The sequence below is a fragment of the Chelon labrosus genome, assembly GCF_963514085.1.
Source record: "Chelon labrosus genome assembly, chromosome: 1".
Lineage (NCBI taxonomy): Eukaryota > Metazoa > Chordata > Actinopteri > Mugiliformes > Mugilidae > Chelon > Chelon labrosus.
The window spans coordinates 15,174,771-15,196,608 of NC_140337.1; the positions used below are offsets into that span (position 1 = coordinate 15,174,771).

At 38.4% G+C, this 21,838-nt stretch overlaps 3 protein-coding genes across 3 annotated transcripts; all 3 read right to left on the bottom strand.

Moving 5' to 3' along the window:
* Positions 1 to 1,669: 1,669 nt before the first annotated feature.
* Positions 1,670 to 3,880, bottom strand: LOC311487038 (uncharacterized protein). The gene is made up of 3 exons (XM_084543132.1): positions 2,427 to 3,880; positions 2,159 to 2,322; positions 1,670 to 2,079 (listed from the first exon to the last, which is right to left on the bottom strand). Exons 1-3 carry the CDS (start codon positions 3,772 to 3,774, stop codon positions 1,852 to 1,854), a joined length of 1,740 nt encoding a protein of 579 aa, XP_084399258.1. The 5' UTR covers positions 3,775 to 3,880; the 3' UTR covers positions 1,670 to 1,851.
* A 3,723-nt stretch (positions 3,881 to 7,603) lies between these two features.
* LOC311495034 (uncharacterized protein) lies at positions 7,604 to 11,989 on the bottom strand. Its single transcript, XM_084554344.1, has 6 exons — positions 11,025 to 11,989; positions 10,756 to 10,919; positions 10,453 to 10,676; positions 9,777 to 9,906; positions 9,580 to 9,680; positions 7,604 to 8,721 (listed from the first exon to the last, which is right to left on the bottom strand). The coding sequence occupies exons 1-6, from the start codon at positions 11,788 to 11,790 to the stop codon at positions 8,487 to 8,489; spliced, it is 1,620 nt and encodes a 539-aa protein (XP_084410470.1). The 5' UTR covers positions 11,791 to 11,989; the 3' UTR covers positions 7,604 to 8,486.
* A 7,734-nt stretch (positions 11,990 to 19,723) lies between these two features.
* LOC311491349 (serine/threonine-protein kinase/endoribonuclease IRE1-like) lies at positions 19,724 to 21,069 on the bottom strand (the record flags this gene model as incomplete). Its single annotated transcript, XM_084549254.1, has 4 exons — positions 19,724 to 19,960; positions 20,040 to 20,203; positions 20,307 to 20,864; positions 20,973 to 21,069. 4 exons carry the CDS (start codon positions 21,067 to 21,069, stop codon positions 19,724 to 19,726), a joined length of 1,056 nt encoding a protein of 351 aa, XP_084405380.1.
* Positions 21,070 to 21,838: the final 769 nt, after the last annotated feature.

Below are 21,838 nucleotides of genomic sequence, written 5' to 3' on the forward strand. Positions count from 1 at the left end.
AATAACAATACTGATAAAAGACATGTCCCAGCATTATTTGTGAGTTAACTCATAATATAGGATTTTATTAGACCTTTAGTGAGAGTGCAGTATGGTGTTTGTTATTACACTTTGTAATGAATCATTTAAGAATAAACAAGCAAATACATCAGATAAATGTAGCAAAATAAAAGAAAAATAATAATTCATTTTAAATAATTCTCAAAAGTATTAAATCTGACAGATATAAGTGAAAAGAAAATAGTTATCAATGGCTGAATTCTTTACTTTGGTATTAAACATGTTTAGATAGAGCCAACTCCTCTCCAGTGTAAAAACATCTGTGCTACTACTTTTTACATCAGAAATGATTGCATGTGTGTGGGGTTTCCTCTCTGATTGCTTATAAGCAACTATAGAATCAGCTTCACTTAAAGTCACTGGGTTGAGACTCTTGGACTGGGACATCCAGTTGCTCCTCAATGTTTGTGGACAGTCTCATAAACATGGTGCTGATGTCTTCTCTTCGAAACATCCTCTTCAAGGGCACCTCTGAATTCCAGTTTCGGGTCTTGGCGAACTTGTAAATACATCCAAAGAGATCAGGAAATAAAGCCATTACATCAACTTGGGCAGCATCCTCAGCACTGTGAACAAGAAGGGAAATGTTATTACAGAGTAGTAAGCTCACACATCTCTGCTTTGCACAGCAACGTAGAGTTTAGGGTAGGGTTTACTGCTTTGTGATTTGCTGTTTGGTCTTTACTGCAGGTTTTACTGTCAGGTCAGCAACTATGAGCGCTACTCTTGGTACTCTTAGTAATGCCATTCATCTTGGTATATGAGATACTATTAAGAGGTGTTAAGAGGTGTTTTAAATAAGGTTGTAGGGCATTGAAGGCCTAGGTGGAAAATGCAAGGCCCGCCACTACTTATACCTATGCATCATGACTAGGGGATATTCCAAAGAAGGCTTTTCCAGAACTGACCTGGCTTTTAGGACTTATAATTTTGTCTGTTTTTTTCTGTACTATGTAATACATCAGCATGACTCTTTAAATAAACCATCATTTTGGTTATGTAGAATTTAACTCACTAGTGCTCGTGGAGGTTGCGTATGAAGCGCAGTAACCCCAATGTGTTTTCAGAGTAAGGTTTTTTTTTGCCATCCATCTTCTGAACCAGCTCTTGAGGAAACTGAAAAAAAAAACAAAAAAAACATATAACACAGTTTCCAAAAACCCCTGAAATTTAATTTGGAAAAATTGAAGTTAAGGCTGTTATGACGCAGTCACCTTGTCTTTCCACTGTGTGAAGGATCCATCCCCAGCACATTTTTCCAGAGAGGTAATGAGTTCCTGATCAGCCTTTCGGCAGTTTGCCACCTCATCCCTGTTACCAATCTTTTTCAAGTATTCAACTCGCCTGAAAGAAAATGTTTGAATTATGCTTTATGAAATGTACAATAGAAAAATAGTCTTGGGAAATTTCCCAGTTTGGGATTAATAAAGCATCTATCTATCTATCTATCTATCTATCTATCTATCTATCTATCTAATGTTATTTTGGTATAGGAGCAAGGAATCATTATTTGTTCTGTCAATTGACTCATTCCAGCATGTGTTTAACAGGCACTGCATGATACTGATTGACTATTTTTCCAAACGCTAAGGCAGTATGCATGAGTGAAAGTCAAGAACAAGAGTGTAACGAAAGCTGTGAATAATAGTGTGCCTGGTTGGTCCTGGATGACATTATATCAGAGGTTAGGTAAGAGTTAGAAGCTCTGTCCAGAGTCAAAGTGAAACCAGAACTTCAGATTGTGTTCCAGCAGTATAAAAACCAATCTGTAAGTCAGTCAACGTTTCTTACTTACTTGTCATCACTCCAGAAGAAAGGATGACTCAGGCATTCTTCCACCTTTGGTCTCATCTTTGGATTTATATTGATCATACACTCGATGAGGTCCTTTGCCACCACATCTTTAACATGATCCAGAGAGTACTTCCCCTTATCAATGTTGTACTCACAGTCACAGGATCTGTCACCAAATGGATGGTGTCCTCCAGAGAGGATATAATAAATCAGCATTCCTGCCACCTTAAAAATTAACACATTATTCTGTCAGTATAGGTATTTTGTCACCAAATCTATTGTTTTTGTGAGGCAGAAAACAAACCTGTACATCAGTGCTTGACTTGTATGGTATGTTGGCTTCATCTTGTAAAGTCTCACTGGCCATCCAGCATTTTGTTCCTGCACTGGCGGTACGCAAAGTAGTTTGGCCTTTGAGTAACCGTCTGCTTATGCCAAAATCAGCTAATCTTGCCCTCCCGTTAACATCTGCAAGACAATTATGCAGAGAAAAAACATGAAACAATAATGGTTATGGTCATTACAGAATAAAATCCTGATGCTTTTGGAGAATTTAAGTTGTAAATTCTTACCAATCAAAACATTCTGGGGTTTAAGATCTCTGTGGAGAATTTGTGGATTTTGATAGTGAAGCACTCTCAAACTGTCAAGAACCTGGTGGATAAGTTTCTTTATCATCAGCACATGATCCACATTATTCATTTTGATATATTCTTCCAAGGTGTATTCACAGAGTTGAAGACCAAGATATCCAAAGTTCTCATCCTCTGCAGCATCGACGTATCGTACAATAGATGGATGGTCAAGTTCTGGAAGTCGTAGAATTCCTTCCTCGTTCTTCAGGACCTCGTAGTTGCTTTTAGACATTCTCTTAATTGCAACTTCTGTTCCATCGTCTCTCAGTCCCAAGAAGACTTCAGTACCATCACTTCCCTTTGCGATGCGGAATTCTGCATCATTCACATAAATAAGACTCGTAATTCTGGTTACTTTACTTTCATCTGTGGCAACAAGCTTCTCTAGTTTTTCCTTCCACCTCTTGCTAACTGGTACCCACCGTCGCTTTCCTGATGATTCGGTGGCGTTAACGTGGAATGTCTTTACATTTGAAGCCGATGCCAAAACAGTAACTGTTGTTGTTGGATCAGTTGAACTGGAAACGTCATTACATGGGTCTTCTTGCTTGTCTGACTTTTCCTTGTTTTTTTTCTTCTTCTTCTTCCTTTTCTTCTTTTTACTGGATTCGGGTAAGGCTGGATTGCCCTCACTTTCCGAGTTGGGATTGCTGAAGTAATTTTTCAGACGTCTGAGCACTTCTTTCAGTTTGTCATTCATTTTCATGTCAGCCGATGTCAGTATGTCCTCGGGCACTGAAGTGATTCCCACTGACGTAAAAATGTTAGCCACATGCTCAACTGAGAGCAAGTTGGCAAAAATGCCATATGTGTAGACTTTAATGTCAGATGGATGCGGGTCTTTTACAAAAGGAGCAACTGATTTGCACAAGTTCTGTGTAAAGTTGGAATCCCAGCCAGTTCTGCGTTTTGTTTTCTGTGTTACCACATACAATGTTTGAAGAACAGCTAACAAAAAACCCATGCTGACCTTTGGCAGCATTGCCTGACAAAGATCAGCCAGGCAAAGATCTGCCAGGAGATGGGGAATAATAGCTTGTGCTTGCTCATTTGGTATGTCTTCCATTGTGCAGAAAACTGCATGTAAACTATCAACTGCAATCTGTATATGTGTCTTAGGGATCTTTGGGAATCTACTGACTGTACCTGCAATGTAGGTATTCAGATTCTCTGTGTCCTTTAACCATTTAATACTTCTCTGGCTGTATTTTTCTTTACCCAGGCCAGTAACAGTGAAGAGCATTTCAATCATGGTCAGATGGTGCTGAGGATGCTCTCGTAGCATGTCACTGTTAAATTTTCTGAACACTTCTTCAAGTCGTTCCGATGGCACAGCAATTTGCAAATCAACAAAATATTTGCATTTGGAGCATAATTCATTTCCTTTGGATGCCAAGTTATGAATCATCTCAGCTATTTTTTTGTTGTGAATAAAATGATCAGGGTGACTTATAGGTAGCAGTGTTACCAATGCACCAGCAGAGAGAAGCACTTTCATGACATCTTCCCTGTCGTTGAGGGCAGCAGTATGCAGTGGTGTGATGAATACTTCCATGGAAAATGGATGGAATTCTTTGGTATTCCATCCATCTACATTAGCCTTAGCTTCAAGCAGTATCTCCGCAAAGACAAGTGGTGCTTTGGACAGCGAGACATAATGCAAAGGTTTAAGGCCTCCTTGGGATCGAATATCTGGGTCTGCACCCTGACGCAAAAGGTACATAAAAATGTCATATTTATGCCTTACAACTGCAGCAGTCAGTGGAGCGAAACAATCCCCCCACTCTTTGCAGAGGTAAAGTCCATTAACATTGTTGTCCTTCAGTAATTTCTGGAGCTTCTTGAGGTTGTTGTCAAATACACACTGTATAACTGGATGTGTTTCTGTCACTTGGGGCACTGTCAGTTGCAACTGCGTGATGATATTCATTTCTCTGCTTCAGATTACCTGAGAAGAAACAAAGTCCTGTTATTATAATTGTGATCATGATGGATTTATTTGCTATCTTTAAATCTAAGAGTCGAAGCTTGAAGGTGCATTCTGTTTAATTTTCAGTAACAATATCTAAATAATTTCTGAAGGCCCTATTAAATTCTATTTGCTGCCAGCGTATGTTAGATTCAAACTGAAGGCATCAATATCAGGAAGCTCCAAGCAGTTTCCTTGCTTCACCTCTGCTAGTGATGATGACCGGAGGTGGTCATAATGTTATGGCTGTTCGGAGTATATACAGTATGTTTACGTTAACCGTAAAGAGAAGAGTGTTAATTCTAGTGTGACAGAGTGGGCTTAATTGGCTTTAGTAATATTTATCTTTTTATCAATTCGTTTCGTTTCGTTTTCTAGATTCCGGTGTTCCTGATGTAACCTTTCAGTTCGTAGTTTGTCGCTGTACAAAAGACTATTACATTAAGGACATTTTAAGGAAGTAACGTTTGTTTCATCTGGCGGGAATTCATAATTTCCGACGTAAATCATATTGACTGAACGCGGAACGAGGAGGACAAACAGAGCGGAAAGTCATTCAGTTAAACAGGGCATGCTGTTTGTCGAGAAAAGACGACTGAGAATTTAATTTAGACACAAATACTCGAGAGAACAAGTTGCGGGACTACAAATAATTTAACATTTTAGATATAACTTGCCACACAAAGAGTAGGCTACCACATCTCGCCCTCACCTTTTACAGATTGCACTTCCTCATTCAGACATAAACAGCCCTTAGATATAAACTTCACGGCAACACTCGCTAGATTAAAAAGTTATGAAGTTATGCACACTTCAAAAAACGAAATGTGTGGTAGGAACAGGATGAAAAAACATTTGATGTAGGCTACCATATTAAAATAGTAAATTATGTTGGGTTACGTGTTTGACGATTGCAAGGAACTTAATTTACCGTAGCTATATAAACTGGGCGGCTATGAAAGTATGAAAATAATGACTTAAACACAAGGATGAAAGTCGAAGTCAGCATGCTCTTGTCTTTTCTTTCCGTTACTTTTCGTCTCTCTCTCTCTCTCTCTCTCTCTGCTCCTCCCATCATTACAGTAGCCTACTTCCTGCACTTATATTACTGTTGTTGCACTGCACTAAAAAAAATGGTTTGCAGAGGATTATTGTTTACTTCGTAACCAATCTAATCGGCTATTTCCTGTTTTAACTTCAGTCTGACAGTGAAGATACTTTTTAATTCAGTTATTTTTAACATAAAAATACAAATTTGTTCAGCAATGAGATCCCAGCTCCCTTCATCATAACGAAGTTAATTTAAAGGGATAGTTTAGTTTCTTTGAAGGGGGCCATTACCTGCAGCAGATGGAGTTCGGCACACTCACAGTGTTACAATTATCACAACAGAAAATAATAAAAGTAGTATCAGTTTGAATTGTATGCTATATTTAGAGTATTATAGCCTCTTAAACTCTCTAATCAGCAGAGATCAAGTGAGAGTGCAGAATGAGCATTTACTGAGGAAACACCAGGAAGCACATACTTTGGAGTTTAGAGACAAGGACGGAGACAAGACCCTGGAGACACATGCAGAGGCGTGCTACAAATGGAGAAGTAGAAGAAGTTACCGGGTGGATAGAATAGAGGAGAGCTCTGATGAAGACGACCACAGACGACCAGGAGGAAGAGATGGAGATGCAGGAGGAGGTTTGTACAATACAAGGCCTGATGGCAGGATTTAGGTAGAAAATGGTCTATTTCTGCTTAAATTGATTTGTTTGTCTGTGTTTCTGTGTAACTTTGGTGATAAAACATGTTATTTCGGATCCAAATTAACATGCTAAAATAAGTCACACACCAATAAGTCCTGTGTAAAGCTGGGGACACACTGCACAACTTTCACAGTCTTTACAGATTTTGAAAAGACTAGGAGTGCACACTAAGAGACTGGCTTCAGCAGATGTTTTTGCATAACGGCTGAAAGCCTGGGGATCACACACTTAACAACTGCGCCTGATGAGGGATCACAGACTACATGATTTGTCCAAGCTACTAAAGCCAACTGAACGCATCAAACCCTCGTGTGAACTCTGCCGTGGGCGTCAGTTGTGGTCTGCACAGCAACCTACATTATATAGGCACTCATGTTCCTGCTACGACTTGATTGACCTCTCGTCGATTTCTATGGTCCTGGCTCGCTTTGTCACCACTCCCCTGCTCTTGCTGTTTGCTTTTGTTGCCTCTACTTCCTGTCGTCTTTTGATGCCATGTCCTGTGTCCCACGTGTTTGACTGACTGCGACTGAGATCGTGTCGGGTCTGTCACTAACAGATTTTTGGGCCAACTGCCCATACCGACTGTCCCCAACTGGGGCAGACTGGTGCAGACTTTGCCCAACTGGGAATTGTGGGTAAAATTAGGCAAAAATAAATAAATAAAAATAAAAATAAAAATAAAAAAACCTGTAGTGTGTCCTCAGCTTTAGGCAAGGTAAAGATAAATAATAAAGAAAGAAAATTAACTACAACAATCCTTATGATCAATGGATGATAAAACACGTCTTACAATCATATTTCTACACATTTATTTGTATACTCAACTTTACAGTATATTTTAAGAGTAACATTCAGTATGCTTAAAACAAAATAACAAAAAAAAGAATTGTAAAGCTTGCATATTCCAGTATTTTTTACTTTTATTTTAGTTTCTATTCATTTATTTTTTTCAATGCCATTCACTCAGTGAATAGAAGCACTTTTAGACTGTTAAGTTTCTCTAAAAAGAATTTGGCAAACACCCTTTTTTTTCTTTTAACGTCATGCTCTTGCAAGCTGCAGTAACAGTTGATTTTTCTAAGTAAGTGCAGATCAGTTCAGAACAGGTAGTGGATTTGCAGTCTTCTGTTTATGTACATCTTTTGTAGCTAGTCAACATTCAGTATTTTCAAAGAACAGAATGAAGGACTAAACCAAAAAGAAAAAAAGCCTCTCAACTGATCGGTGTATATGTGATGGTTAAAATCTCAAAAAAAAAGAAAAAGAAAAAGAAGAAACACACTTTTCAAGCAATTACAGATTTATTTAGATAGTTGCAATACGATTCACTCAATAGAGAAAAAAAAATGACTGAAGATTAGCATTTGACAACCAAGATGATATCCGCCAAACTACTTTGCAACTGTTGACACGAACGATTTAACTATCATTTTTAACAAGTGCAAAGATATGTTCTGATTTTTGCGATAAAAATTTATTTTCGTCATCAGTTTGCATCTTAGAAATGAATAGCATTTTAACAAAAACAAACAAGTTTCATTCACAATTTTACGACACGCTATGGCAGTTAATGGATCAAGTCCAAAGACATAGTGGAGAACAACTCAAGAAATTAAAATACCAATACTGATAAAAGGCATGTCCCAGCATTATTTGTGAGTTAACTCAACGTAGGATTTGATTATACCTTTACCATAATTTCTTTCTTCTTGTATTACTGAAAAAATAAAACAAAACAAATCCTACTGCCATAAAATGTAGCCATTAAAAGATTTCAGCAGTAAGAACTAAACGTACAGTCAAACGTTTTTGTAAAATTGATGCGTCCGTCTGTGAACAGGATTATAATTTCACATTTTACATAGTTACCCACAGTAGAGGAATGAGAGTGCAGTATGGTGTTTGTTATTACACCTTGTAATGAATAATTTAAGAATAAACAAGCAAATACATCAGATAAATGTAGTAAAATAAAAAAATAAATAATTAATTTTAAAAAATTCTCAAAAGTATTAAGTCTGACTTCTATCAGCGATAAGAAAATAGTTATCAAAAAAAAACATATGCAAATAATTCACAGAAGGGAAAAAGAACAAGTATGAACAATAAATGATGGCTGAACTCTTTGCTTTGGTATTAAACATGTTTAAAAAGAGTTAAGTCCTCTTCAGTGTAAAAACATCTGTGCTACTACTTTTTACATCAGAAATGATTGCATGTGTGTGTGGTTTCCCCTCTGATTGCTTATAAGCAACTATAGAATCAGCTTCACTTAAAGTCACTGGGTTGAGACTCTTGGACTGGGGCATCCAGTTGCTCCTCAGCGTTTGTGGACAGCATCGTAGACATGGTGCTATCCAAAGCAGCATGTGTTTCTTTTGTTGGAAACATCCTCTTCAAGGGCACCTCTGAATTCCAGTTTCGGGTCTTGGCGAACTTGTAAATACATCCAAAGAGATTGGGAAATAAAGCCATTACATCAACTTGGTCAGCATCATCAGGACTGTGAACAAGAAGGGAAATGTTATTAGAGAGTAGTAAACTCACACATCTCTGCTTTGAACAGCAAGTTAGAATGGGTTTACTGATGTTTTTCTTGGTCTTTACTGCAGCTGCTCACTTGGTTTTGTCCAAGAAATCTGCCCGGGCCTTCACAATTAAAACTGCAGGCGGCTGAAACTTGAAATACATTGTAATGACGCTGTTCCTTTAACCAATCACATTTCAAGTTTGTATTCTTAGGCCTTCTCTGTGGCCTACGGTAGCGTCAGCATTTTTCCGTTTTCTGACTGAAGGGTCAGAGAGCTGCTCTGTTTAAGCCAAGCTAGTAGTTCATGTTCATCTGTTGCGAGCTGCACAACTAAATCATCTCTGTTAATGTTTTGATTACTATTTGTTGAACCCACGATGGCGGAAGGAAGAGATACTATCGACTTGGTTGCAGATCTTCTTAGAAAGACATTTTCATGTCAGACTTTGGAAGAAAAGCTGGATATTGTGAGGAAAGTCCACCCAAAATTGAAGCTAGTTAGCCTGACCCAGCCGAAAAAAGTTTGTGTCTGCCACTTTCAGGTCAGTAACTATGAGTGCTACTCCTGGTACTCTTAGTAATCGCATTCATCTGGGTATATGAGATACTATTAAGAGGTGTTTTGAATAAGGCTGGAGGGCATTGAAGGCCTAGGTGGAAAATGCAAGACCTGCCACTGTTTATACCTATGCATCATGCTGAGGGGATATTCCAAAGTAGGCTTTTCCAGAACTGGCCTGGCTTTTAGGACATACTTTTATCAGTTTTTTTTTTCTGTACCATGCAACTGTAAACAACTACACAATTTTGGTTTTGTATAATTTAACTTACTAGTGCTCGTGGAGGTTGCGTATGAAGCGCAGTAACCCCAATATGTTTTCAGAGTAAGGTTTTCTTTCACTCTCCATGTTCTTAACAAGCTCTTGAGGAAACTGAAAAAAAAAAAACATAAAATACAGTTGACAAAAAAAACAACTGAAATTCAATTTGGAAAAATTGAAGTTAAAGCTGTTATAATGCAATGTCACCTTTTCTTTCCACTGTGTGAAGGATCCATCCCCAGCACATTTTTCCAGAGAGGTAATGAGTTCCTGATCAGGATCTTTGTACTTTGCCACGTCCTTCCTGTTACCAATCTTTATCAAGTAATCAAGTTGCCTGAAAAAAATGTTTGAATTATGCTTTATGAAATGAAAAATAAATAGAAAAATAACCTTATATTATTTCTCTATAGGAGCAAGGAATCATTGTTTGTTCTGTGTGTCCTGCCAATACAGCGGCAACATGCCACAGTATATTTTGCAGAGTGCAAAACCATGGCCTTATGAATTTTGTTGTGTTATTATGTCATGGATGGTCTTGGCAAGTCCGAGGTTTAGCATTTCTAGGGGAGGAAACTACAGTATGAGTAGTTCTTGAGACAGCTTCAATTGACTCATTCCAGCATGTGTTGAACAGGCACTGCATGATACTGATTGACTATTTTTCCAAACGCTAAGGCAGTATGCATGAGAGAAACTCAAGAACAAGAGTGTAACGAAAGCTGCGAATAATAGTGTGCCTGGTTGGTCCATGGATGACATTATATCAGAGGTTAGGTAAGAGTTAGAAGCTCTGTCCAGAGTCAAAGTGAAACCGGAACTTCAGATTGTTTTCCAACAGTATAAAAAACAATCTGTAAGTCAGTCAACGTTTCTTACTTACTTGTCACCACTCCAGAAGAAAGGATGACTCAGGCATTCTTCCACCTTTGGTCTCTTCTTTGGATTTATATTGATCATCAACTCGATGAGGTCCTTTGCCACCACATCTTGAACATGATCCAGAGAGTACTTCCCCTTATCAATGTTGTACTCACACTCACAGGATCTGTCACCAAATGGATGGTGTCCTCCAGAGAGCATATAATAAATCAGCATTCCTGCCACCTTAAAAATAAACACATCATTCTATCAGTATAAGTATTTTGTCACCAAATCAATTGTTTTTGTGATGCAGAAAACAAACCTGTACATCAGTGTTTGACTTGTATGGTATGTTGGCTTCATCTAGTAGTGTCTCTCTGGCCATCCAGCATTTTGTTCCTGCACTGGCGGTACGCAAAGTAGTTTGGCCTTTGGGTAATCGTCTGCTTATGCCAAAATCAGCTAATCTTGCCCTCCCGTTAACATCTGCAAGACCATTATATTATGAAAAAAACATGAAACAATAATGGTTATGGTCATTACAGAATAAAATCCTGAAGCTTTTGGAGAATTTAAGTTTTAAATTCTTACCAATCAAAACATTCTGTGGCTTCAGATCTCTGTGGAGAATTTGAGGAGTTTGATGAAGCACTCTTAAACTTTCAAGAACTTGTTTGATAAGTTCCTTTATCATCAGCACATGATCCACATTATTATTTTTGATATATTCTTCCAAGGTGTATTCACAGAGTTGAAGACCAAGATATCCAAAGTTCTCATCCTCTGCAGCATCGACGTATCGTACAATAGATGGATCGTCAAGTTCTGGTAGTCGTAGAATTCCTTCCTCGTTCTTCAGGACCTCGTAGTTGCTTTTATACATTCTCTTAATTGCAACTTCTGTTCCATCGTCTCTCAGTCCCAAGAAGACTTCAGTACCATCACTTCCCTTTGCGATGCGGAATTCTGCATCTTTCACATAAATAAGACTCCTAATTCTGGTTACTTTGCTTTCATCTGTGGCAACAAGCTTCTCTAGTTTTTCCTTCCACCTCTTGCTAACTGGATTCCATTGTTGCTTTCCTGATGATTCGGTGGTGTTGACGTGGAATGTCTTTACATTTGAAGCCGATTCCACAACAGGAACTGTTGTTGTTGGATCAGTTGAATTGGAAACGTCATTACATGGGTCTTCTTGCTTGTCTGACTTTTCCTTGTTTTTCTTCTTCTTCTTCTTCCTTTTCTTCTTTTTGCTGGATTCGGGTAAGGCTGGAATGCCCTCACTTTCTGAGTTGGGATTGCTGAAGTAATTTTTCAGACGTCTGAGCACTTCTTTCAGCTTGTCATTCATTTTCATGTCAGCCGATGTCAGTATGTCCTCGGGCACTGAAGTGATTCCCACTGACGTAAAAATGTTAGCCACATGCTCAACTGAGAGCAAGTTTGCAAAAATGCCATATGTGTAGACTTTAATGTCAGATGGATGTGGGTCTTTTACAAAAGGAGCAACTGATTTGCACAAGTTCTGTGTAAAGTTGGAATCCCAGCCAGTTCTGCCTTTTGTTTTCTGTGTTATGACGTACAATGTTTGTAGAACAGCTATCAGAAAATCATTGGTCGTTGGCTGGGAAAGGCCTGCCAGGAGATGGGGAATAATAGCTTGTGCTTGCTCATTTGGTATGTCTTCCATAGTGCAGAAAACTGCATGTAAACTATCAACTGCAAACCTTATATGTGTCTTAGGGATCTTTGGGAATCTACTGACTGTACCTGCAATGTAGGTATTCACATTCTCTGTCTCCTTTAACCATTTAATACTTCTCTGGCTGTATTTTTCTTTACCCAGGCCAGTAACAGTGAAGAGCATTTCAATTATGGTCAGATGGTGCTGAGGATCCTCTCGTAGCATGTCACTGTTGAATTTTCGGAACACTTCGTCAGGTGGTTCTGATCGCACAGCAATTACCATGTCGACAAAATATTTGCCTTTGGAGCATAATTCATCTCCTTTGGATGCCAAGTTATGAATCATCTGAGCTATTTTTTTGTTGAGAATAAAATGATCAGGGTGACTTATAGGTAGCAGTGTTACCAACGCATCAGCAGAGAGAAGCACTTTCATGACATCTTCCCTGTCATTGAGGGCAGCAGTTTGCAGTGGTGTGACGACTACTTCCATGGCAAGCGGATGGAATTCCATGGGATTCCATCCATTTACATTAGCGTTAGCTTTAACAAGTTTTTTCACAAAGACAACTGGTGCTTTGGACAGCGAGACATAATGCAAAGGTTTAAAGCCTCTTTGGGATGGAATATCTGGGTCTGCAGCCTGACTCAAAAGGTACATAAAAATGTCATACTTGTGACTTACAACTGCAGCAGTCAGTGGAGTGAAATAATCCCCCCACTCTTTGCAGGGGTAAACTTCATTAACATTGTTGTTCTTCAGTAATTTCTGGAGCTTCTTGAGGTTGTCGTTAATAACACACTGTATTACTGGATGTGTTTCTGTCACTTGGGGCACTGTCAGTGTCACTGTCTGCGTGATGATATTCATTTCTCTGCTTCAGATTACCTGAGAAGAAACAAAGTCCTGTTATTATAATTGTGATCATGATGGATTTATTTGCTATCTTTAAATCTAAGAGTCGAAGCTTGAAGGTACATTCTGTTTAATTTTCAATAATGATATCTAAATAATTTCTGAAGCCCTTATTAAATTTGCTCCCAGCTTATGTTAGATTCAAATTAAAGGCACCGATAATCAGGAAGCCCCAAGCAGTTGCCTGCTGTGCCTCTGCTAGTGATGATGACCAGAAGTGGTCAGAATGTTATGGCTGTTCGGAGTATATACATACACAGTATGTTTAAATAGACCTAAAGAGAAGAGTGTTAATTCTACTAACCTTTTAGTTCAACAATAAATCATGGACTAGTGTTACAGAGTGGGGTTAATTGGCTTCAGTATTTATCATTTTATCAATTAGTTTTTCGTTTCGTTTCCTGACGTCATACCTTTCAGTTTGTAGTATGTCGCCGTCCGAAAAATAGGATAGAACGCGGAACGATGAGGAGCACAAACACATCGGAAACTCCTTCAGCTAAACAAGTCGTGTATGATATAATGTAGCCTATAATAAAAAATGTATAATAATAGAACAAGCATTTCTATTTTACGACATGCCGTTTGTTGAGAAAAGCTGACTGAACTTAGTCGAGAGAAGAAGTTGCGGGACCACAAATAATTTAACATTTTAACTTATAACACATGATAGCCTACCACGTCCTCGTCGTTTCCAACTTCCACATTCAAACAGGTGAACAGCCCTTAGATATAAACTTCACGGCAACTCTAGCTAGTTTAAAAAGTTATGGAAATTTCGAAAAACGAAATGTGTGGTAGGAATAGGATGAAATAACATTTGATGTAGGCCTACCATATTAAAATAGTAAATTATGTTGGGTTACATGTTTGAGGATTGCAGGGAACTTAACTTACCGTATTGAAGCTGGGCGGCTATGAAAGCATGAAAATAATGACTTAAACACGAGCATGAAAGTCGTCAAAAGTCAACATGCTCTTCTTGTCTTTTCTCTCCGTTACTTTTCGTCTCTCTCTGTCTCTCTCTCTCTCTCTCTCTCTCTCTCTCTCTGCTCCTCCCATCCAGTAGCCTACTTCCTGCACAAGTAAATGTCACTGATACCGCACCAAAAAAATGGTTTGCAGAGGATTATTGTTTGCTTCGTAACCAATCTAATCCGCTATTTCCTGTTTCAACTTCAATCTGACAGTGAAGCTACTTTTTAATTTAGTTATTTTTAACATAAAAATACGAATTTGTGCAATGAGATCCCAGTTCCCTTCATCATAACGAAGTTAATTTAAAGGGATAGGCACACTCAGTGTTACAATTATTACAACAGTATAATAATAATAATAATAATAATAATAATTAAAAGTGGTATCAGTTTGAATTGTATGCTATATTTAGAGTATTATGGGAATGGCTAGAGTGACGTCATCATGTCCAAAAAAGCCACTTCCGTGTCCATTCGCTTATATTCTAACGGTTAAGGTGCTCTGTCAAACTGGACTACATGATAATAATAATAATAATAATAATACATTTTATTTATAGGCGCCTTTCACGACACTCAAGGTCACCGTACAAATTGTTTAAAATAAAACACAATTCAATACACGAAATAGTTAAAATAAACGGCATTAAAATGGTGCAGTGCTGTGCCCCGTGTTGCAATAACAGAAACGACGTGAACAAAACGATCTCTTATTACCGATTTCCCCTCGACGAAAAAGAGAAGAAGTTGATACGGTAAGTTGGATCTCAAATTATTAACATTAATAACAAAAATAATAATAATAAACGGCTAGCGATTACTAGCGAGCTAACGTTACTAGCTAGGTACTACTAGTAACTAGTAACGTTAGCTCGCTAGTAACTTTCCCAACATACATTAGATAAGAATAAAACAGGATGGTTTTGTGCATGTAAATTCTGCTGCAGATGAGATGGCTGGTGGTATTTAAATGTATTATTATTTATTTAGATATTGTGTTTAAATGTGAAATAATTGGGTATAGTCTAATCAAAATAACAGTAAGCTAGTAACGTTAGCTCGCTAGTAATCGCTAGCCGGTTATTATTATTATTTTTGTTATTATTATTAATGTTCATAATTTGAGATCCAACTTACCGTATCAACTTCTTCTCTTTTTCGTCGAGGGGAAGTCGGTAATAAGAGATCTGCACCATTTTAATGCCGTTGTAGTCCAGTTTGACAGAGCACCGTAACCGTCAGAATATTAGCGAATGGACACGGAAGTGGCTTTTTTGGGCATGATGACGTAGCGCCTAGCCATTCCCATAGCCCCTTAAATCAGCAGAGATCAAGTGAGAGTGCAGAATGAGCATTTACTGAGGAAACACCAGGAAGCACATTACTTTGGAGATGACATGGAGGGAGACAAGACCCTGAAGACACGCGTGGTACAAGAGGAGAAGCAGAAAAAGTTAGCGGTGGATAGAATAGAGGAGAGCTCTGAAGACAGCCTCGGACGACCAGGAGGAAGAGATGGAGATGCAGGAGGAGGTTTGTACAATACAAGGCCTGATGGCAGGATTTAGGTAGAAAATGGCCTACTTCTACTTAAACCGATTTGGTTGTCTGTGTTTCTGTGTGACTATGGTGATAAAACATGTTATTTCGGATCCAAATTAACATGCTAAAATAAGTTACACACCAGTAAGTCCTGTGTAAAGCTGGGGACACACTGCACAACTTTCACAGTCTGTAGCCTACAGATTTTGAAAAGACTAGGAAGGCACACTAAGAGACTGGCTTCAGCACATGTTTTTGTATGACGACTGAACACGTGGGGATCACACATTTAACAACTGGGCCTGACGAGGGATCACAGACTACATGATTTTTCAAACCTACTAAAGCCAACTGAACGCATCAAACCCTCGTGCAAACTCTGGCGAGGGCATCAGCTGTGGTCTGCACAGCAACCTACATTATAGGCACTCGTGTTCCTGCCACGACTTGATTGACCTCTCGTCCATTTCTATGGTCCAGACTCGTTTTGTCGCCACTCTCCCGCTCTTGCTGTTCACTTTTGTTGCTGCTACTTCCTGTCGTCTTTTGACGCTATGTCCTGTGTCCCACGTGTTTGACTGACTGAGACTGAGATCATGTCGAGTCTGTGACCCTCACACACTCACAGATATTTGTGCCAACTGCCTAACTGGTGCAGACTGGTGCAGACTGGTGCAGACTTTGCCCAACTGGAAATTGTGGGTAAAATCTGGCAAAAAAAAAAAATAAATTAAAAAAAATAAATCTTGTAGTGTGTCAATGGCAAGGTAAAGAAAAAAATAAGGAAAGAAAATCAACTACAGCAATCATAATAATCAATGGATGATAAACCACGTCTTACAATCATATCTTTACACATTTATTTGGATAATCAAATTTACAGTATATTTTAAGAGTAACATTCAGTATGCTTTAAACAAAATCACAAAAAAAAGAATTGTAAAGCTTGCATATTTTTTACTTTTGTTTTAGTCTAATTTTTTTGTAATGCCATTCACTCAGTGATAGAAGCACTTTTAGACTGTTGAGTTTCTCTAAAAAGAATTTGGCAGACACCCTTTTTTTTCTTTTAACGCCATCCCTCTTGCAATCTTTTGTAGCTAGTCAACATTCAGTATTTTTAAAGAACAAGATGAACTGACTAAACAAAAAAAACAAAGCCTCTCGACTGATCGGTATATATGTGACGGTTAAAATCTACAAAAAGAAGAAGAAACACACTTTTCAATCAATTATAGATTTATTTAGATAGTTGCAATACGATTCACTGAATAGAGAAAAAAAGTGACTGAAGATTACCATTTGACAACCAAAATGATATCTGCAAAAACTCCTTTGCAACCGTTGACACAAGCTACTTAAATCATCTGTAACAAGTGCAAAGATGTGTTATGATTTTTGTGATAAAAATAATTTTCAATGCACATAGAAGTCATTCTTAAATATTTTCAGTTTCAGAATATTTTTTGGTAAAATTGATGTCAGTCCGTGAACAAGATTATAATTTAAACTGCAGTACATGGTAACCCATGGTAGAGGAGTGAGAGTGCAGTATGGTGTTTGTTATTACACCTTGTAATGAATAATTTAAGGATAAACAAGCAAAAAAAAAGAAAAATAATTCATTTTAAACAATGTTCAAAAGTATTAAATCTGACAGACTTGACTTCAATCAGCGAATAGAAAATAGTTATCAATTGACAGAAGGGAAGAAGAACAAGTATGAACAATAAATGATGGCTGAACTCTTTACTTTGGTATTAAACATGTTTAAAAAGAGTTAAGTCCTCTTCAGTGTAAAAACATCAGTGCTACTACTTTTTACATCAGAAATGATTGCATGTGTGTGTGGTTTCCCCTCTGATTGCTTATAAGCAACTACAGAATCAGCTTCACTTAAAGTCACTAGGTTGAGACTCTTGGACTGAGGCACCCAGTTGCTCCTCAGTCTCATAGACATGGTGTTGATGTCTTCTCTTCGAAACATCCCCTTCAAGGGCACCTCTAAATTCCAGTTTCGAGTCTCGGCAAACTTGTAAATACATCCAAAGAGATCGGGAAATAAAGCCATTATGTCAACTTGGGCAGCATCCTCAGCACTGTGAACAAGAAGGGAAATTTTATTACAGATTAGTAAGCTCACACATCTCTGCTTTGCACAGGAAGCTAAAATGGGTTTACTTCTTTGTGATGTTTTGCTTGGTCTTCACTGCAGCTGCTCGCTTAGTTTTGCCTTGATCAAGTAAAATGCATGCTCCAACTTTGCAGTTGAGCTTTTATCCAATCATATTTCAGTCATCATGTGTTGCTGGAGTCCAAGAAAACTGCCTGGGTGTTCACAATTAAAACTACAGGCTGCTAGAGCTTGACATACATTGTAATGACGCTGTTCCTCTAACCAATCACATTTCAGGTTTGTATTCTTAGGCCTTCTCTGTGGCCTACGGTAGTGTCAGCGTTTTGGCTTCCTCTGACTGGAGGGTCGGAGAGCCACTAAATTTAAGCCTAGCTAGCGGTTCATGTTAGAGCTGCACAACCAAATCATCTCTGTTAATGTTTTGATTGCTATTTGTTGAACCCACGATGGCGGAAGGAAGAGATGCTATTGACTTGGTTGCAGATATTCTACAACTGTGAGCGCTACTCTTGGGACTCTTAGTAATGGCATTCATCTCGGTATATGAGATACTATTAAGAGATGTAAAGAGGTGTATTGAATAAGGTTGTAGGGCATTGAAGGCCTAAATGCAAGGCCCACCGCTGCTTATACCTATGCATCATGACTAGGGGATATTCCAAAGAAGGCTTTTCCAGAACTGACCTGGCTTTTAGGACTTATAATTTTGTTTTGTTTTTTTCTGTACTATGTAATAAGTCAGCATGACTCCTTAAATAAAGAAACTGCATAATTTTGGTTATGTATAATTTAACTTACTAGTGCTCGTGGAGGTTGCGTATGAAGCGCAGTAACCCCAGTGTGTTTTCAGGGTAAGCTTTGTTTTTTCCATCCATCTTATGAACGAGCTCTTGAGGAAACTGAAAAAAAAAAAAAAAAAAAAAAAACAAAACAACATAAAACACAGCTGATAAAAAAACCCTGAAATTTAATTTGGAAAAATTGAAGTTAAAGCTGTTATGACGCAGTCACCTTTTCTTTCCACTGTGTGAAGGATCCATCCCCAGCACATTTTTCTAGAAAGGTAATGAGTTCCTGATCAGCCTTTCGGCAGTTTGCCACCTCATCCCTGTTACCAATCTTTTTCAAGTATTCAACTTGCCTGAAAAAAATGTTTGAATTATGGTTTATGAAATGCAAAATAAATAGAAAGTTTCTGATTAATAAAGCATCTATCTATCTATCTATCTATCTATCTATCTAATGTTATTTTTGTATAGGAGCAAGGAATCATTGTTCTGTGTGTCCCGCCAACCGTTCATCTGATCTACTGAGACATCATCAAGTCAGACAGGTCATGAGAGGCAGACATTATTAATGACATCTTGGCAGAAATGATCAACAGATTTCAAGTTACGGCCCAGTTAGCACCCTATGAGGAACTACTGGCACCTATGTGCGTGTTTTACGGTCACTATGGGAAACAAATCCTCCTCAAATCCAGACCTTTTAACAACAGAAATTGGTCAACACAGACGGCATGATACCTTTCAAAACTTGCAAGCGACTAATACAAGCTGACTTTCTGTTTGACTTTACTTAGCAATAGCTGACTAGGTTCATCAGGATACAGCGGCAACATGCCATAGCATATTTTGGAAAACCATGGCTTTTTGAATTTTGTTGTGTTATTATGTCATGGATGGTCTTGGCAAGTACGAGGTTTAGCATTTGTAGGGGAGGAAACTACAGTATGTCAGGACAGGTTGGAATGAGTAGTTCTCAAGAAAGCTTCAATTGACTCATTCCAGCATGTGTTGAACAGGCACTGCATGATACTGATTGACTATTTTCCCAAATGCCAATGCAGTATGCATGAGTGAAAGTCAAGAACAAGAGTGTAACCAAAGCTACAGATAATAGTGTGCCTGGTTGGTCCTAGTTCAGTTGACATTATATCAGAGGTTAGGTAAGAGTTAGAAGCTCTGTCCAGAGTCAAAGTGAAACCAGAATTTCAGATTGTGTTCCAACAGTATAAAAACCAATCTATAAGTCAGTCAACGTACTTTTCATCACTCCAGAAGAAAGGATGGCTCAGGCATTCTTCCACCTTTGGTCTCATCTTTGGATTTATATTGATCATCAACTCAATGAGGTCCTTTGCCACCACATCTTGAACATGATCCAGAGAGTACTTCCCCTTATCAATGTTGTGCTCACAGTCACAGGATCTGTCACCGAATGGATGGTGTCCTCCAGAGAGGATATAATAAATCAGCATTCCTGCCACCTTAAAAATTAACACATTATTCTGTCAGTATAGGTATTTTGTCACCAAATCTATTGTTTTTGTGAGGCAGAAAACAAACCTGTACATCAGTGCTTGACTTGTATGGTATGTTGGTTTCATCTTGTAAAGTCTCGCTGGCCATCCAACATTTTGTTCCTGCACTGGCGGTACGCAAAGTAGTTTGGCCTTTGGGTAATCGTCTGCTTATGCCAAAATCAGCTAATCTTGCCCTCCCGTTAACATCTGCAATACAATTATGTTGAAAAAAACATGAAACAATAATGCTTATGGTCATTACAGAATAAAATCCTGATGCTTTTGGAGAATTTAAGTTTTAAATTCTTACCAATCAAAACATTCTGTGGCTTCAGATCTCTGTGGAGAATTTGAGGATTTTGATAGTGAAGCACTCTCAAACTGTCAAGAACTTGGTGGATAAGTTTCTTTACCATCAGCACATGATCCACATTATTATTTTTGATATATTCTTCCAAGGTGTATTCACAGAGTTGAAGACCAAGATATCCAAAGTTCTCATCCTCTGCAGCATCGACGTATCGTACAATAGATGGATGGTCAAGTTCTAGAAGTCGTAGAATTCCTTCCTCGTTCTTCAGGACCTCGTAGTTGCTTTTAGACATTCTCTTGATTGCAACTTCTGTTCCATCGTCTCTCAGTCCCAAGAAGACTTCAGTACCATCACTTCCCTTTGCGATGCGGAATTCTGCATCTTTCACATAAATAAGACTCCTAATTCTGGTTACTTTGCTTTCATCTGTGGCAACAAGCTTCTCTAGTTTTTCCTTCCACCTCTTGCTAACTGGTACCCATCGTCGCTTTCCTGATGATTCGGTGGTGCTGACGTGGAATGGCTTTACATTTGAAGCCGATACCACAACAGGAACTGTTGTTGTTGGATCAGTTAAATTGGAAACATCATTACATGGGTCTTCTTGCCTGTCTGACTTTTCCTTGTTTTTCTTCTTCTTCTTCTTCCTTTTCTTCTTTTTACTGGATTCGGGTAAGGCTGGAATGCCCTCATTTTCTGAGTTGGGATTGCTGAAGTAATTTTTCAAACGTCTGAGCACTTCTTTCAGCTTGTCATTCATTTTCATGTCAGCCGATGTCAGTATGTCCTCGGGCACTGAAGTGATTCCCACTGACGTAAAAATGTTAGCCACATGCTCAACTGAGAGCAAGTTGGCAAAAATGCCATATGTGTAGACTTTAATGTCAGATGGACGCAGGTCTTTTACAAAAGGAGCAACTGATTTGCACAAGTTCTTTGTAAAGTTGGAATCCCAGCCAATTCTGTCTTTTGTTTTCTGTGTTATGACGTACAATGTTTGTAGAACAGTTATTAAAAAATCAGGGTTCATTATCAGGCAAAGGTCTGCTAGGAGATGGGGAATAATAGCCTGTGCTTGCTCATTTGGTATGTCTTCCATTGTGCAGAAAACTGCATGTAAGCAATTAACTGCATTCTTCTTATGTGTCTTAGGGATCTTTTTGAATCTAATATCTACATCTGCAATGTAGGTATTCACATTCTCTGTCTCCTTTAACCATTTAATACTTCTAAGTCTGTATTTTTCTTTACCCCGCCCAGTAGCAGTGAAGAGCAATTCAATTATGGCCAAATGGTTCTGAGGATGCTCTCGTAGCATGTCACTGTTAAATTTTCTGAACACTTCTTCAGGTGGTTCTGATCCCATAGCGATTTCCAAATCGATAAAATATTTCCATTTGGAGCATAATTTATCTCCTTTGGATGCCAAGTTATGAATCATCTCAGCTATTTTTTTGTTGTGAATAAAATGATCAGGGTGACTTATAGATAGCAGTGTTACTGATGCACCAGCAGAGCGATGCACTCCC